This window comes from Choloepus didactylus, chromosome 4 (genome assembly GCF_015220235.1).
Source record: "Choloepus didactylus isolate mChoDid1 chromosome 4, mChoDid1.pri, whole genome shotgun sequence".
NCBI classification, from domain to species: domain Eukaryota; kingdom Metazoa; phylum Chordata; class Mammalia; order Pilosa; family Megalonychidae; genus Choloepus; species Choloepus didactylus.
In genome coordinates this window covers 158,546,261-158,564,752 of record NC_051310.1, presented here as the reverse complement: position 1 = coordinate 158,564,752, position 18,492 = coordinate 158,546,261, and the positions used below count along the sequence as shown (strand labels likewise).

The 18,492-nt window shown below is 55.5% G+C and overlaps 1 protein-coding gene across 1 annotated transcript; it reads right to left on the bottom strand.

Moving 5' to 3' along the window:
* Positions 1 to 395: 395 nt before the first annotated feature.
* NYNRIN (NYN domain and retroviral integrase containing) lies at positions 396 to 17,405 on the bottom strand. Its single transcript, XM_037834686.1, has 9 exons — positions 17,101 to 17,405; positions 16,762 to 16,976; positions 9,939 to 10,624; positions 8,278 to 9,813; positions 7,332 to 7,462; positions 7,106 to 7,202; positions 5,422 to 5,523; positions 5,129 to 5,230; positions 396 to 3,993 (listed from the first exon to the last, which is right to left on the bottom strand). Exons 2-9 carry the CDS (start codon positions 16,957 to 16,959, stop codon positions 1,071 to 1,073), a joined length of 5,775 nt encoding a protein of 1,924 aa, XP_037690614.1. The 5' UTR covers positions 16,960 to 16,976; positions 17,101 to 17,405; the 3' UTR covers positions 396 to 1,070.
* Positions 17,406 to 18,492: the final 1,087 nt, after the last annotated feature.

Below are 18,492 nucleotides of genomic sequence, written 5' to 3'. Positions count from 1 at the left end.
CACACATTCGGCAGGATCTTGGGGACGCAGGGTAAAGTAGAGGCAGGAGCAGAAGAGGGCCATGGGCTTTGGGATGGGACTGGAAGGGGTTGGGTATAGAGCCGTTCTGGCACCTCGACACCTCCCAGATGCTCATTCAAGACACTCCCCAACCCCCAAAACAGAGGCCTGAGCCCCTAGGTCTAGTCGAAGCAGCTCTTCAGGTAGAAATGCCACCCTTGGCATCGAGATCCTTGATTCCTGTGGGGTTGACACCATCAAAGCGTGGGGTTGGGGGTTGTCTCCATGGGCTGGAGTGAAATGAGGTAGGCCAGACCCATTCTCCCCCTCCCCTTCCTGTGCTGACAAAGGGGCCATCCTGCCCCACCCCGCCCACCCCCCACCCCCCACCCCCAGCCCCAAGCTACTGCCCTGAAGGTCTGGGAAGACTGGCAGCCCTTCCTTGACAGCCAGACAGGCCCAACCTGGCCTGAGAAAGCTGCCCAGGAGACTGAGGAGCCAGCTGCCTCCCCACTGCTGGCATGGATTTGTGTCAGCTGTGACAATGCCAGGGACAAATCGTCCCCAAATGAACAGTTTGAAGGGAGGAGCCTGCATTTGAGGTTTCTTTTTGGGAGAAGAATGTGGTTCTGAGTCCGAGGTCTAGACAGAGTCACACAGTTTCATGATTAAGACTGTAGGAATAAAATCCTGGGGTGTGTGTGTGTGTGTATACCCTCATACATGTGCACATGTGTGCCTGTGTGTGACGGGACAAAGGGAACACTTAGGGAAAAGAAACTGAGCCTGGCCTAGCTTAGTAAGAAAACTTTCTACTCCCCATGATAAAAGTGCCAGAGGCCCATATCTGACAGCCTTTGGCAGATTCTGTAAATACCCCAAACTGGGGATGTTTCCAAAGGGATCTGGGTCCCCAGTTCAATGCAATTAACAGAGCTTTATGAAGCAGCTTCTCTATAAAAGGCACATCCAAGGGTCCCCAAGTAAGAGCACTGTGGGGGTACAGAGGGGACCTAGCAGCAGAAATTCAGGGCTCCTGGACAGGAAAAGGGCTCCACCACTGCTCCAGCTCACTGCTCCAACACCTTGAAGGACAGGGGTGTGCCACTCTTGGCAAAGGCCTTCATCAGGCTGCTGGGATAGATGCACCCCAGCTTCTCTGGGGTCGGGAAGCCCCAGACCCTGTAGAGAGACAGGCTCAGCCGGTCCTCAATATAGAAGGGACCCACCCATTTGGCACTGCTGCCATTCCTGGGGAGGGACAGCAAGAGGACCTGGTCACCCACGTTCCACTCCTTCTCCTGGCTCTCCTGCTTGAAACGCCTGTTCTCCACCCTCTCTGAGACCCTGTCAGCCGCCCTCCAGTGGAGCTCCAGCAGCTCCCCAATCAGCTGTAGCAGGAAGATGTCCATCTTGAGCCCTTCGATATTGGCACTGCTCATCTCCCACCACAGAGGCTCAGTCAGCTTCAGCTCGCCGCCCGTCAGGATCTGGAAGGGCGTGGCCTCAGAAGAGGAGGCCCTGAAGGCCAGGTGCAGCAGGGGCAGGGAGGCCGCCCACTTCTTCCCATGCAGGAAGATGAACTCCTTGAGGGCCCTCTTAAACTCCCAGTAGGCTGCTGAGCTCGTCAGGCAGGGGAACTGGAGGTCCCGACTCACGGACACCGCATGGGCTCCCAGGGCCAGACCGCAGCTCACTAGGACATGCCGGGCAAACTGGGGGCCCTGGGCTGCCTCCAGCCTCACAGGAACCCCCCACCTGGCAAACACGTGCTGAAGCAGCACCTGGGCCACAGCGGTGTGCGTGTAGGGCTTCAGGGGGAAAGCCTCCACCCATCTGGTGTGGGGGTCGGCCACAATAAGCACGTGCTTGTGGCCCTCCTCGCTTGTGGTGACGGGGCCCACCACCTCGAGCTGCAGGCTGGACCAGGGGGCATTCGACCTGAGAGGCCACAGGGACTCGATGACCTTCGACTCGCTGCCTATGAGATTTCTGGGGATGCAGAACAGGCAGCTCCTGCAGTAATCTCTCACATGCTCCTGCATGCCGGGCCACCACCCCAGCAAGCGCAACTTCTTATAGGTCTCCTCTGGTCTCTGGTGGGCTCCCACGGGGAGGTCATGCACAGAGAAAATCAGATCCCTCCGGAGTTGCTTCGGGACTACCCAGACCCTGGGCTTCTTATCTCCCTTGAACATGAGCAGGCCACTCTCCTTGTCGAGGCTGAGTGAGGTAAAGACCGAGCTGAAGGGCGAGGAGCCGGACAGCTTCTGCCCAGCCCGCAGCTTGGCGATGACGTCCGCCAGGCTGCTGTCACTGAGCTGTAGAGCCAGCAGGTTGGGCTTCTTGCCCCTGGGACGGGGGGACACCGCCGGGGCTGGCACATCCTTTGGCAAGTCCCACCACTGCCCGCCCCCCTGGGCACCCTGCTTGGCCAGGGTGTCCACTGTCACAGCAAACAGAGAACCCCGGTAGGAGGTTCGGTAGATAAACGGAAGGGACGAGAGGCTGGAGGTGAGGGAGATGATGTAGGAGAGCAGGCTCGGGTGAGGTAGCAGAGCCCCGTCGGAGGAGAGGAAGCCCCGGGCCTTCCAGAGGGGGAGGAGCTCCCAGAGGAGGCTGAAGATCCAGTTGCAGTGGGTGAGGAAAACCAAGGGCAGGCTGGACTGGCCGAAGCGCTCCAGCCCACAGGCCACGGCGGCCAGGTGGGCGTAGGTTGGGGTGTAAGGGGAGCAGGAGAAGGAAAGGGAGACAGGGGGGCTGGAGGGAGACAGCACATAGAGACCGAAGCCTGCGCACCACTCATCCTCACGGTAGAAACAATAGCCTGACATGTGGATGCAGACGAAAGTGGACAAGTCAGAGAAAGGGGGCAGAACCTGGAAAAAACGTGGCAGTGAGGCAGTGGGTGTCAGGAGGCGGTTTTCCCCCAGCAGACCCTGGAGAAGGGTCAGTTCCAGGGCCCTCTTGCCTCTGTCCTGTACCAAGAGGGACCAACGGATCAGCCATGCATCAGAAACCCTCCTGCCCTCCTTTGCCTCGGGGTCCGCAGCAGCCCGGGAGGCATAGGAGAGGCCCAGGATCACGGGCGTGTCTCCAATGCAGCGGGAAAAATGCTTGAGGGCCCAGGCCACGGCGTAGGGGCTGTCTCCCCCCGACTGTGGGCCCTCGCCCTCCTCATCGGGGAGGAGAGGTTTCGAGGTATAGGCTACTGGGTGCTTCCTCCCTGAGTGCTCCTGATAGAGAGTGGCCTTCAGCGCCACGTTGCTCACCGTCACGTCCAGGCGGCAGGGCAGCTGGGCGTCGGGGGCCGTCAGGCAGAGGGCGGACACCAGGGCTCGCTTCAGGGCCAGGAAGGCCTGCTCGTGCTCCCGGGCCCACTGCCAGTCAGGCTTCTGCTTGAGGAGGCCGTGCAGGGGGCCCACGAGGGCTTCATAGTCGGGGATGGCATCCCGATGGGAGTCCATGAACCCCACAAAGAAGGAGAGCGCGGTGAAGTTGCTGGGGACGGTCAGCCGGGCCAGGTGTGCGAGCACCTGCTGGCAGGGAGCCTTCCCGTCCCAGAGGACGCCCAGATAGGGAGAAGCCACCCCAGGCAGGAGATCGATGTCTAGGGCCCCGTTGGTGGGGTCATGGAGGCTGAGGCACCGGAGGATTTCCTCTGAAAGGCAGGGGCACTCGGTTTGGAAGAGTGAGGCCTGGGAGGTATCGAGGCCGGCCTCCCCAGCTGGCTGCTGCACACCCCGCGCCTCCCTCTGCTCCTCATCCTGCCTCTCCTTCTCCTCCTCCTCCTGCTCCTCCTTCTTCGCCTCCTGCCTTTCCTCCTTCTTCTCCTCCTCCTGCCTTTCCTCGTTCTCCTCCTCGACTTCTTCCACCTGCTGCGGGCTCTCCAGGGGCCCAGGGGTAGTGGCACCACTCAACTCAGAGACGCTGGAGGAGATGGGAGGGAGGGTCTTCCATACTTTTAGAAAGTTTCCAATATCGGTGTCCAATCTACGTCAAGACAACAGAGCAGAGGGGGTGAGGGGCCTCATGGGGGTGGGGTGGGTGGAGCAGACCCACCCCCAGAAGTCATCCAAGGGGAAAACCTCACCTGTGGACACCCCGCAGAGCCTCGCCCGTCACTAAGTGCCCCTGAGGCCAGGCCAAGTGCAGCCTCCTAAGGGGCATCAGGCAGGCCCCTGCCCAAGACACTTCCCCTGCCTCCTACAAGTGCCAGAACTTCAATATTAGAGGTTCCTCTGTGCTCTGAAGTTTCATCAAATCCAAAGCTCCTGGACCAGGCAACATCGTAAACCAGTTTCAAGCCAAGGGTTCGGTAAGCATTAGTTGACTGGTGGCGGCTTCCAACCGGACCCCTGAGGGGCGAGGTCTAGAAAGGGGAGGGACCTGGCCAGGGCAGCACCTCATTCACATCACTTTTTTCCACACTGGTGAAGTAGGGCTGTGGGACCTGCCCCAGAAGGTCCCAGCCTCAGTCCCCTGCTGGGCCCCGGGAATGGGAAGGGGACAGCCAGGTGGCTCAATGGAGGCGGGGGTCAGAGGACCTGAGGTGCTGCAAACCAGCTCTGCTGGTGCCAGGACAGTGACCTGGAAAAGTATGTAGAATGAGGAGAGTGGCCCTTTATATCTAACTCACACTGTGAGGATCAAATGGGATAATGAATATGGAGAAAAATCCTACTGGGCATATACTCTAGAGACAGCCCCCCTTGCACACAACAAAGCAAGAACAAGACTGTTCACTGAAGCCTTGGTGCCAATAGCATAAAAAGTCCAAAAAATGGCCCTCAACAGACCACATGAATACACTGGTCTACGCAGCCATTGAAGTGAGCCCTGTGAATCAGCATGGCGTGTGTCTGAAAAAAATACTAAAACATTGAGTATGATGCAAGTTGTCAAAAGATGCACATGGTATTCCAGCATGTATGTAAAGTTTTCCAACTGCAAAACCATACTGGAAGTGGTTTATGGATACATAAATACATGGTAGAAGTCTAAAGACATGAAAAAGTCAAATCACTCTTTACATTAATAAGCACAAGACAAATGCTGGCCGGCATGAAGGGGAAGTTTCCATCTGACCTAAGAGGAGCTAGGAGCTGGGGGAGGTCTAGCCCATTACCTATTTGGCTTCTTCAGAAACTCATCCAGGGTGGGGCCGTCCCGGCCCAGGGGGTCATCTGGCACCATGAAGAGGTTTCCCGCAAAGGTGAAGGGCAGCAGGCTGGGCGGGAGAGAGGAGCACGGTACAGGGGCCACCTGGGGCATCTCTGTAGTCACGATGGGGCTGAGGCCCTCATCCCCTCCCAGCAGGACCTGCTGAGTACCCCTCCAAGGCCCCTCTCCTTGCCCCAACATCTGCCCTGCCCGGGGGCTGCCTGACATCCAAGGGGAAGGACAGCACATGCCCCTCACCGATCCTTGACCATCAGTTTCTTAGAGTTGTTCATCAGGATGTGGATCTGCTCATTGGTGACGATGATGCCATCTGTCTCCTCCGCCAGCTTCACCATGAACCTGAGGTGGCAGAGGGAGTCGCTCACGACCCAGGTCCTCGGAGAAAATGTCCTTGCAGCTTCACACTGAGGTGAGTCCATCAAAAATGCCCTTCCTAGTCAGGGAGGCAGAGCTGCCCTCTACTGTTTCACAGACAGCCCCCTGGGAGGGTGGGCTTAGATGCACACACATCCCTGGTATACACATAGGCCTCCACACATACAACACGCACAGACATGTACACAGAAACCCACCCACCCCTCCACACACAAACATGTACAGCTGTGTGCACATATAAATATACAGACATAGCTTCAATTTCTGCATCTGTAAAACAGAGATAAAATAACCTACCCTATATTGTGATGAAGATTAAATTGAATGAGATCATGCATTTCAGTGTCTAGCTAAATGCCTGCTGCACAGCATCCATGTAAATACTCCATTATTATTCTATACCAATGCACAACATTCATATACCTGTCAAGATATTTTATATACATATATGGATGTCTAGAGAAACAGAGACACACATATATACAAACACAAAGCACAAACATATGACTGATGCCTTGACAAACATATGATGCCTGGATGAACAAATTCATTTTTCCAAGAATCACGTCTCTAAAGAGGGCTGTGACCAGAAGGGAAGGCAACGGCTACCTACTTCTCTGCACTCCCTGAAGATTCCCACTGCCCTGCCCCAGGATGCCATTCCACAAGAGGACAGCAGAGGGCCCTTCTGCAGGAAAGCCATCTTCCCCCCAACCCAGGTTTGAATTCAGAGGCGCTTAAGGCCTTACCCAGGGAACTAGCTCTCCAGGGGAGGGTGCCCGAGCCCTTCCCACGCCTGAGACTCCAAGCTGGGAGCCGGGTCTTGGGAAAAGTGGGGAGGAACAGAACTTCCTGCCCGGCATGGGAGACAAGCCAAGACTTCCACTGACTTCTTCAGCATTAACTCCAGTCCAGGACCAGTGACCATGGCAGGGCCTTCTATGCCCTAACACGGGTAGGATCACAGCCTCCTCCAGACCCAGGGGCCAGACACAAGCCCAGCATGCTGATCCCATAGCCATGGCAGGGAGCGGGAGCTTAGGACTGACAAGCAGGGCAGCCTTCAGGGTTCAGCTAGGAGACCAGGCCAGCCCCAACCACATACAGTCACGTCCATACCTCCTCCCAGGCCATGTCTGGATTGATGGAAAGCCTGAGGCAGCTCCTTGAGACGCTTGTTTCAACCCAAACCATCTACCTACAGTACCTCTGATGCTCACTCGAGGCGTGAAGAGTCACCAGGGCTAGCCTGCCCCAAAGCAGCTGGGTCTTAGCCCACAGGTCATGAGGGAAGAAAGTCTGTTAACTACGGCTGTTCCCACAGTCAGCAACGACCCCTGGGCTTGGCTAGAGCTCGCATGGAGCCTGCTCCTCACTTCTGTCCCTCCCTCTGCCCACAGAGAGCCTGTGCGCTCCCCATCCTCCCCAGACCTGACCCTTCCAGGACGTTTGCATCCATTTCCCCAGAGCACTTGGGGCAGGACTCCACCTGCTGCACAGCCCCACACCCCCTGAGCCCACAGAGAGCCCTGAGGCCCTGGCCCACCTATAGTCGTAGGTAGTGATCTTCTTGCCGTTCTCGAGCTGGGAAGGGGTGATTGAAAGCATCTTGAGGGAGTGCAGCTTCGTCAGGAAGTGGCTCTCTAGGGGTGAAAGGTAGAAGCAGAGATGGTCAAGGGGAGGGCTGACTGGCAATGGCCACGGTGGGGTGGCGGGAGGGTCGGGGGAGCCCAGCCATGCTGTTGGAGCTGGGCAGGCAGTGGCGAGCTTACCTCTCACCCTCCGATTCTTCTTCAGCTGCCAGGTGGGTACAAACACGGTGACCTCTCGGTGTCCCCGGTTCCAGAAATACTGCACCGCCATGGCAATGCCACGGCAGGAAAAGAAGTGCTGGAGGCCATGCCTGTGGTGGGGGGTGGCAGTGAGGGGGCAGCATCCTGCACACGGAACGGCCCTGCCTCTCTGCTCCCAAAGACACCAACAACGCCCTTCTCCCTCCATCAGCAAACAATCTGTGAGCACCTACTGGGTGCAGGGCCCTGCCACACACTGTATGTGTGCACACACGTGTGCAAAGGCATGGTGAGGGAAGACAGGGAAGAAGCAACCCCTAAAGCATGAGTTTAGAGCTGGAAGCAAACATTAACCGACCACCCTGTGCTGGGAGCATCCTCTGCACCCTGAGGCAAACTGAATGGTGCAGCTGGTTAGTACCATGAGGGGAGGGCTGTCTCTACGCGTCAACATGTCCAGGAAAAGCCCCACAGAGGAGAGGAGGTTTGTGCCCCATCTAGAAGTTTGGACTGAGTTTAAAAGCTGGTCCGGGGCTGGCTATGTGAAGCAGCCTGGCAGAGTGGAAAGAGCATGGGCCTTGGCCCTGGAAAGAACTAAACCCAAAGGCCAGTGAGGCCCCTTACTGGCTCTGGGACCATGGAGCAAGATCCTTCACCTGCCTGAGCCTGTACCGCATCTATCAGAGCAGGAGAACAGCCACCTACCTTTGCAGGGCTGCCACGAGAATTCAAAGCACACTGTGGGTAGACAGTAGCCACCCAACCTGTGCCACTTCCTTTCCTGTCTTTTCCCCCAGTTGAACCCCAGGTCGCCCATTTAGAGGTCAGGAAAGGATGCCCCCACTCCACCCCCAGGAACACCCTGCTCGGCTCCCCAGCACCCCTGGCCCACCCTTTGCCCGTGCCCTTGCCCGTGGTTACTCACACCATGGCCACGCTGCTGCCGTCAATGACCACGCGCCGCAAGCCCTGGTTCCCGGGTTCCCCTGACAGGTTCAGCTCAAAGGGTGTGTTCAGTGCCTCGTGGTACCTCTGGAAGCTGGTGACTGTGCTGTTTGCCTGTGGGTGGCGAGGCGACTGCCTCGGGGCCCCCTCCCAAGCCCCCAGGAGACCCTCCATCTGGGGCTGGTGCTTACTGCTGGGTCCCAAGGCACTGCTGGGGTGAGGACCCTGCCTCCCAGCCTCTCCCTGACCCTTCAGGAGTTTGGCTTCATCCAGGGGGCGCCCTGGATCTGTGGGTACCTTCTGAGCTGCAGGCGTTTGGGGAGCTCGGGAGGCTTTGGAAACTGCAGGTGCTTTGGGGGCTGTGGTGGCTTTTGGAGCTGCAGGTGCTTTTGGAGCAGTGGACCCTGTTTTAGCTGCAGGCACGGTTTGAGCTTTGGGTGTTTTGGGACCTGCAGGCGACGTTTTCACTGTGGGCGTCTCTTGAGCTGTGGGAGCCTTAGGAGCCGGGGACACCATTTGAGTTGGAGATGCTGGATGAGCCATGGCTGCTTTTGGAGCTGCAGGCACTGCTTGAGCTGCTGGCCCTGAACCTGAAGGCACTTCGTGAGCTGCGGGGACTGTGGGGGCTGCCGGCGTCATCTGAGCAGTAGGCACTTTTTGAGTTGCAGGCAACTTTTGGCTGATGGGTGATTGTTGAGCTGTGGGTACTGCTGTGGGCACTGCGACAGCCATGGGCACTTTTTGAGGTTCAGGCACTGTTTGAGCTTCCGGTACTGATGGAGTGGTTGCCCCCCCTTGAGCAGTGGGCATCTCTTGCCCTGCAGGCAGCGCTGAAGAACATTCCTCTTTCAGTCCCTTACAATCCAACTGCCTTGTTCCTTGATCCCCTGGCTCACCCATAGTTTGCAGTTGGGGTGTAGAGGTAGAAGGTGGTCCTATCTGTGGAAGTCCTGGGATAACTGTGTTCTTTACACCCGAGCCCCCTGGGACCACCAACAAGCTCAGGACTTTTGGGGGGGTCTCTGGCCTTGGGCAATTCTGTAGGGCTGCCTCTCCTCCCAGTCCCCCATCTGGTTTACAGGCTGGGCTCTCCACACTGGGCAAAGGAGACAACTCCTTCTGCTTCCACTCCAGATTCAAGGGCAGAGGATTCTGCCCTGGCAGCTTGAACTGAATGGGGCCTAGTGGCCTCTGCCAGAAGGGAAAATTGAAGCACGCTTGGGACAGGAGCCAGGCCAGGTGGAGAGAATGAAGTTCATTGATCCTCCAGAAAGTTGCAGCAATTGCCCCTGGCCACAAGGGCCCAAAGGCTGGCCCTGGGTTCCAGGCCTTCCAGGGAGGGCACACACTCAGGGCTGACACCGGAGCCTGGAAGGGGAGTTTATCTTCCACCCTCTTGACCTGCCTTTGCTTCATCAGGGCTTGTGTGTGGTTCACAGAGTCCTGACTGCTGGTGGCTTGCACTGGCCCTTCCTGGCGAGCACTGTCCGTACCACCTTGGTTGTTGGAACCGACCCTGGAGGAAGTCCAAGTTTGTTGGAAAAGTAGGAATGCTAGGTCAGTCCCAAACTGCTACTATCTCCTTAGGGTAGGGGGACAGGGGTAAGGTCAGAGAAGCCAGGCTCATTTTCCAGAACTTACCGTACCAGTTGGTTTGCTGTCTCCTGCTGCTTGTTCTTGGCTGGGATCTCCTGAGGACCCAAGATGCCTGAGACCAGGGGCCCATTGGCTCCTGGGCTGGTTAATCTCTTTGAATCCTCTGAGCCCCCATTCTGGACAGTCCCCATCTCCAGGAAGGGCCCAGGACCCTCTCCCACGGACACCAGGGCCGGGCCTTCCTTCTGCTGGTGGGGAAGGCAGATCAGGACCTCAGGATCAGAGAGGGTCTCTGAGATGCCGATGCGGCTCAGCCACTCGATGATGTCCTCCTTGCCCGCGGCATCCCGCACCAGGCTCAGCAGCAGCTCCTGGACCGCCGGGGGCAGTTGCAGTAGCTCCCCTGCATGCTGGTCACCACGAATCCAGACCAGGGCACCAAAGGCCCGGGTCACCTCGGCCTCCCAGATCCCCCGGGGGGTCAGCAGAGGGGCAGGGCCCCAGCGCAGCCGCCCCACCAGCTCCTCCAGCCAGTTCTGGGTCATGACGAAAGACTCGGTCAGCCCCCCCACCATCAGGGAGCCGGGGGGGCCAGGCACCAGGTAGGCCAGGGTGCTCCAGCATAGGCAGTCGAGGAAGAGACCCTGGGCCCCGAGAAAGGCGCAGTGGAGGACTGGCGGGTAGCGAACCTCCTTCCACAGCTCTGGGCTGCACAGGCCCTTCAGATACTCCTGGACACAGTGGGGAGAGCACAAAGGAAATCAGCCCTTTAAAGGCTTGGCACAGACACTGCCCTCCACCCCCATCCCAGGATGCCCACCCCTCCCCCTGCCTGCCACGAGCCAAGACTCTCCCAGTGACTCCCCGGTGGCCAGCCCCTCTGTCGCTGGTCTCGCCTCCTCACACACCCATTTCTTTCCAGGGAACACTCGGAGTGGAGGAGGCAAGGGGTGGGGAAGAGGGTGGGGACCCTGGGCTTCGTCTCAACTGGTTCTAGTTCCAACTTGATCTCAATAGATTAGGTTAATTGTGGGGAAATGAGCATCTTCTCAGGGCCTCAGTCTCTTCCCCCGTAAAATGGCAGGTTCAACTAGGTAAGGCCTACTCCCTTTCTGGTACTCTAGGATTCTATAACAGCCAGGGGGAAGGAGGAGTACACTCCTGAGCTCCCTCCATGTGCCATGTGCCAGGAACTTGACTTTGATAACTAAGCACACAAGCTTGAAACCAGACTGGCTAGGTTTGACGCTGCCTAAGTACTAGCTGTGTGAACTGGGGCAAGTTATTTATCCTCCCTGCACCTATGTTTCCTCATCTGTAAAATGGGGATAGTAATAGTTTCTGCTTTATTAGGCTATTATGAAGCCTCAGGGGGTTGACACATGGGTAATGCATGGGATGGTGCCTGGCACAGTCTATTCCCATTTTACAGGCTCCGAAGGGCTACGTGGCTTGGTCAAGGGCAAACGGCTAAGGCTCACAACCCATGGCAGCCTGACCCTGAAACCAGAGTTCTTCCTGCCTCCTTTGGCTGACTGCGTGCCGACCACAGAGTAATGCTGTGGGATTCCGGCTTAATCCCCCTCCAGAAGGTCTTCTAGTGCAACCTGTACCCGTAACCATGACAACTGTGTCGCTTAGAGGGGACTGAGGAGGTGATAGATAAGTTGCTGGGCCGGTATCCAGGGGAACACTGCAGATACGCACAAGGGCTGAACCAGGAGGAGGTCCTCCAGCTGTCTGGGCAGACCAGAGTCTGTCCACATCTACAAGGGTCACCCCTCTTCCAGTTTTTCCACAGATAGTTCCATTAGGGACCAAATGCTCCGTTTTGGATCTCCAATGGCCATCCTAAAAACCACCTCATTGCCTCTACTCAGGACCCAGGTCATCCTTCCCAGCTCAGGCCTAGGCTTACCTCCTCCACCTGGCCCAGGACATGGGCTGCCAACCCTCTCCCCAAAGGGTCCTCTGAGGCCCAGAGCTGACCACATTTTGATCAGTCTAAAGAAGTCCAAAACCCAGTGGATATTCCAAGCCAACCCCTCCTACTTGGAATCTGAGCTTGTCCCACTGCCCAGCAAGGGTCAATCTGACCAAGGGCAGGATAACTCTCACAGCCCTTAACAAATGCCCCCCACATTCCAACTACACAGAAACAATATGTAACATGGAGAGATGTGTCAGGGAGGAAGATGCTGGTGATTTCTTTCTCTTTCTGCAAAGAGCTTAAAACCTTTATTGGCTCATCAACTCTTCAATATCTTTTCATGAAAAGCCATATAGGGACTGAGATAATTTTCAAAATAATAAATCTGAACTAATATTTATTGTGCCAGCCTCTTGACACACATTATCTCATTTATTCCTCTCTCAGCCCTGTGAGGCAATTACTATTATCCCCATTTTAGATGAGCAAGGAAAGTTGCACGTCCAAGGTCACACAGATTCAAGCTAGAATACTCAGGCACTCTGATTCCTCAGACTGGGTCTTTAACCATATGCTGTCTAAACCATAGAGCAAGAGAAATAAGGGGGAAAATGGGCATTTACATCCCAGAAAATACCTGGGTCAACTTTCCTGCTTAAAGCCCACCCCGACCTTTTATCTTCCAAGAGGAGAGAAGAAAAAGAAGAGGAGGCAGGAACAACTGAATAGATAAGTGATAAAGAGTAATAGATAACAAGCACAGAAAAAGAGCCATGTATTTGTAAAAATACCGAAGTCCCAGGGTCCTTTGCCAACTTGTAAATGAAAGAAAAACAATAACACCAAGTATTTCGATACTACTCTACACTCAATAAGAATGTTTCACCATTTATACCTGTCTTACAATTCTCCTTTCCCTTAAGTGACTGTTCATCATCTGCTTTCCAGAACCAACCCAATACACAAGGCAAAATATTCAAAAGGCTCAGAAAATGGCAGCACCAAGAATCTCTGGAATTCAAAAGAGGGACCTAAAATAAGGAGGACTGGGTTAAAGTTCTTTGAGGATCAGTTATATTTGGAAACCCAGCCCCTGCCACACACAGCTGGGTGAGTATCTTCCCACATCAGCAGATGGCTGGAGGTTTGTTCTCTCAAGAGAAAAAAAATAAAGGTTTACGATTAGAAGTCGATCAGCATACTGGGAACATGGGTACCAAAAAAAACGTGGGCGAGATGATAATGAAAACTGATCACAGAGTGTCAGCAGCCAAACCCTGACCTTTCAGGCCAAAGACTAGAGGAATACATTCTCGCAAATCTGACTAGCCCAAGAGCCAAGACCTATAGATCATCAAGTGGCTTTCCTAACTGACAGCGCCCCCCAAATCTCCCTAAAGCGAAGCTCAAAAAATCAACAAATCTTGCCTACAGCCTCAGCTCCCCATTTTGTCCTCCACACTTACATGAACAGACAAGGATTACCAGAGATATGAGGAAAACTGCTAATATAAAACATAGCGACCAAAACATACAGGAAAAAAAGAAACTTGAAGGAAAAAAATCTAGTGAGGGAGAAGAAAAAATTTTTAAGTTTACTGTCATTACCCTTCTAGGAGAGATAATAAAGAATTTAAACAAGAATAGGATGCTGTTTTTTAAAAGAAGCATTCAGACAGAATATCTTTGACAGGAGAGAGGGGATGGCAGTGTAAGAGAGCTAAATCCTCACCTACGATAATGCAAAGTACAAAGATAACATCTAAAACTGATTAATCAGAAGATTACCGTATATGCACATTTTCCAGAAAGGTGGTATACCAGTGCCAGAGCAAATTTTGTCTATGGGGAGAAGTGCTGAAGGGGAGAAGGGAAGGACAAGGCTGGGAAATGCTATATTCTGTTCTAAGCTTTCTAAAGTATTGGACTTTTAAAATGTGTATTATTTTGATAAAATAAAAATTAAGTTTAAAGAAAATAAGGATTAGGTGCCCATCTCAACAGTGTGCTGGTAAATGTTGAACAATCCACTGGCAGAGGGAGGGGAGATGACCCCGATATTTGTAGCATTTTGCCAGTTTTGGTGAAGTAAATACTCCCACCTTGATGGATTTTCAGCAGCCAGTGGGACTTTACCGGCTGGCAAAATTCCTGAAATTTTACCCATGGGCTGGTAGGAGCTGGCTCCAGCACACACTGCCATAGCCAGCTTCCTTGGTGCTTCACAGTTAGTGTCCAGCCAAAAGTCAGCAAGCCACACCCTGTCCCAGGGCTCCAGAGCCCGGAGCCCAGTCCCTAGATGTCTCCGTCTCTCATCGCTATCTTCCCCTGGGCTCCCGTCTTCTCCGTTCATCACCCTCAAAAATGTGAGAAGTGAACATGTCATCTCTCTTCTCTGCCACCCAACCCATCCTCCCATAACTCCAAAAAGGGCAGAAGGGCTGGGCAGGGCTTGTCCCCCGGATCTTATAATCTTTATTAAAACCCTCCTTTCCACTTGCTGATTTCACCTCAGAGAGGTCAGGCCTCCCCAGCGTTTGTTTTTGCTGCCTGAGAATGTGATTTCCCGCAATGTCTTCATTATTTTTTAAATCCCACCACAACAAAACAATTCAGAAGCACTTGAGTTCTACAGAGCTTTTCCTGGAAAATCAACCACAAATAATGTAGAAACCCAGGCAGGACCTTCTCCAGATGAGCCTCTCTCCTTCTTGACTCCTCCTCCCCTAAGACCCAGACAAGCCACCCCTACCCTCACTTCCTGTGTTCCTCCCCCCCTCCCCACCCCCGTCCTGCAACCCCTGGTTTCCCTGAATCTGCTCTACTAGTTGGCCTGCGTACACTAGGCTGTTAACAGAGTGTACAAATCTGCATACCTACAGCGAGGATTGGGGTCAGCCATACCACCTCCACAGGGAAACCTCAAGACATTCTTACACTTGGGAGGTTTACATGTATCAATCACTGTACCTTAGAGAGTATTTAAGCCAGAGCCTCCTTGCACTTTACACACAAGGAGACCAGGACTCAGAGAGGGAAAGCACTTGCTCAAAGTTATACAGCTAGTTAGCAACAATAGTAACAGACATTTATACTCTACAGCTCTCCACTTTCTGTGAAAGTATTTAAGCATACATTACCTCAGCTGACACTAACAAGCCCTCCATGAGGCGGGTGTTATATTCTGTTTTTATAGATGAGGAAAGAGACTCAAGAAGGGTAAACAATTTGACCCAGGTCGTCCAGTTGGAAGGTAGTAAACCCAGTCCTGACTGGCAATCCCAAACTCTCTCCACAACTCCCCTCTGTCCTAGCCAGATCTCCCAAATCCTGGGACAAAGCCCTTCCCTGGCTACCTGCTCCAAATCTCAAACAATCTCTTCTTTCTGCTCATTCTGTGCAATAAAGGAAGGAGTTACCAGAATCCCCTCATGTGCGGTTTCCATCTTAAACGATGCCTTTCCCAAAGGGCCGGCAGTGGGGAATGGGGAGCAAGGAGGGGGGAAACTGAGGAAACCACCCCTTACACTAGCAGGGCCAGGAGCTGGAACCTGAAGTGACATGAGGGAGGGCACCAGGGACCCAAAGAACCCTGAGGCAGTACTGAGAATTAGGCAGAGAGCAGGGGGGCAGGGCCCCTCAGAAAGTGGCAGACCCATAAAAGGCTGAGCTATTAACAAAAAGATGAAGAGCCTAAGTCTTCCTCTTGTTAACCCACCTTATCCCAGCTATGGACTAGTCTTACCCTGCAGGATCCCCGCACATCTGTTCCCAGCAGGCACCCCTCCCTTCCCCCAGTACCTCAGTCAGAACTGGAAAAACCGCTGACCCAGCAGTTCCACAGAGGGGCCGGGAGGAACTCCCAGCCTGCCCAGGATCTGGGCCTCTCCCACCCACGGCCTTGGCCAGTTGGGATATTTGATACAGACTCAGCTGGAGAAGGTGTGTGTTGGTTGTGGGTGTGGGGGTCTGGGCCAGAGGGAGACACTCCTACCAGAAAGAGATAAGTCGATCTGGGGGAAGGGGGAGACTGTAGCCATGACTGGGAGCCAGGGGGTATCTGAGAGGCCCAAGCCGGAAGAGAAGCTTGTGAGGGGAGCTGAGGAGAATTCAAGAGAGGCCTTGGCCTGTCCAAGGTCCAGCCCCACACAGCAGGCCCTTTCATCTGGAAGCCCACAGCCCTCCTCCCAGATTCCCTCCACACCCCCATACCCCACCCCAAAGGGCTGGTGCCTTCCAGAGCAGCTGCACCCCCATTCCCGGGCCCCTGCAAGAAGCTGTCTAGGGCATCAAGAGGTCAGGCAGGGAGCCCAGAGCCCTGGGTTCTGGTACCAGCCCTTGCAACCCCCAACCTACAAAACCCTGAGCCCTCCCACAAGCCCCTTCCCCTGTCTGGTCCCTGGGCCTCATCTGTAAAATGCCAGGGTTGCTCTAGAAGCATCTCTAAGATTCCCTCCAGTCCCAGCACTCTGGGAGGCTCCAAGGGGCAACCCAGGATTTAAGGAGACTTAAAAGCAACAGAAGGGCCTGGGCCTTCCAGAGACTTTGGGGGGAACAGGAGGCGTGTTGCAGAGGCCACAGAAATGCAGGACCTTAAGTTGCACCCAGATGAAGGCTGTGGATCCTGGGAAAGCGAGCCTGGGGCAGGGGAGGGGAGAGTGGGGTCACAAACCATAGAGGCTCTCTCATAGTACTTGAGGGGCAGAAGTGACACGCAAGTGAGGGGTGGGGCAGAAAAAAAAGAAGGAACCAGAGGAAGGAGGGGTAGGAAAGGAGGGAAGAGTGCAGATCTAGAAAGACCAGAGGATGGCCCAGTAACCTGCCCACCATATCTCAGAATCCAGGTCCCGGGACCTCTGGAGACCACCGTCTGGGGGTGGGAGGGAAAGGGAGGGTCTGGCTGGCAGGGACGGGTCGGGGTGGGGAGAAGCTGATTACCTTGGCTTTGCCTATGTTCTCCCGGGGCCCCTCGAGCTGGAGCCAGAAGTAAGGGTTGTCCGGGCGGTTCTGGAAGGCGTTCAGCTTCACTCTGAAGATGCGCTGCACTTGCAGCCGCTGTCGCTGCACACGGGGCTTCGCTTTGGCCTGCACCATGAACCATTCCTGCGCCGGAAGGTCGCCCCCGGACAGGAGCATGGCTGCCCCGCCCGCCCCTGGGGGGAGGGGGCGACAGTGTCACCGGGGTCCCAGCCCCAGCGCCGGGAGCCTAGGCCACGCCCCCCCTCCCTCCGTCTCGTCGCGGGCCTCGGCCGCCTCCCTGCGGGCTCCCGGACCCACCGGCCACGGCTCCGGCGCCCGCCCTCCGGGGCTCCGTCCCTCTCGGCGGCGGCTCCCGCGACAGTCTCTTCCTGCCAGGGGTTCAGCTGGGGGTGGGACCGGTCGGGCTCCCGCCGCCCTTCCCTCCGCCCCCAGCCTTCCCCCTTCGCCGCTCGTCACCCTCCGGGATAAACTCCCTCTCGGTCTTCTGGGTAGCTTCAGAGGGGCGCGGGGGGCGGAGGGAGGGAACGACGGGGCGGGGAGGAGGGGGCGGGGAGGGTCCTGGAAACCTCTGCCTTCCACCCAAGTTTTGGGCCCGGAGCCAGAATCCAGGAACCCGAGTTAATTTCCTTCCACATTCCCATTTTCCAAGTGGAAGGAAGGGAAGGAGAAGGATGAGCATTCGGGTTGAGGGGGGGGTGGTCTTGGCTTCCAGGGACTGTGTTTTGAGATGTGGGACGGGCTCTTTCTCCCCGCCTCCCACGCTCCCCTTGAGAACCAGACCCCAGCCACTCCTTCCCTCTCTTCCCCCGCCTTTCCTCGGAGGAAAGGGTTAAAGTAGAGCAGGGTGGGGAGCCCAGGGAGGCTGGGGCCTGAGGAAACTCTGGGCTGGAGACCAAGCAGGAAGGAAAGGGTCACAGGACCCACTCCCCACCCCCACTACCCCCACCCCCGCCGAAGTCTGGCGACAGCCTGCTGCTGGCAGGCAGCCCAGCCCTCCTGAAGCCCCCCAGGGCTGGAGCGGCGGGGAGAGCTGCAGAGGATTTTTGAGATTAGTTGTTTATGAAAGCCTTTTTTACCAAGTGTGATTTATGCTATGGGGAGGTTTTAGGATGGGACGAGGGTCTGGTGGGCAGCTTGACCTCTGAGGTCTCCCTCAACTCTTGACCCACAGCCAGCAGACTGGCATCCGTGGTCTGGGCCAAGCCCTGGGCTTGGGGGCCCACCTCCAACCCCTGGGCCCTGGAGGCTTCCTCAGCACAAAGAACACCTTATAGAGCTCAGTGGCCTGAACAGAACCTGGCTCTGTGGAGGTCAGGAGCTGGGTCCTGGGCCTCAGGGACCTTATTTTCCAAACCAAGGTCGAGAGCCATAGTCTGACAGGCACAAGTGTACTTATAGGGACAAAGGGCAGCAGGTTTTAAATTAAGCCTACCCTGGAACATCTGGGCTGCAAGGCCATCATATGTTTGTGCACAGGGCGAGGGGCTAGGAGCGCCCTGTGCAAGGGAGGGACCCAACTGAGAGGAAGAGGGCCATGGGCTCATGCTACCCCCAGTCCGGGCTGAACTCAACCCACCCAACCCCACCTTCACTTCTCCCTACATTAGAATCTAGAAAAGGAAAAAGTGATCTGTGTGACCTCTGGCTCAAAAGCCTTCTGCTCTGCCCTGGTCTGACTCCTCTGTCCTA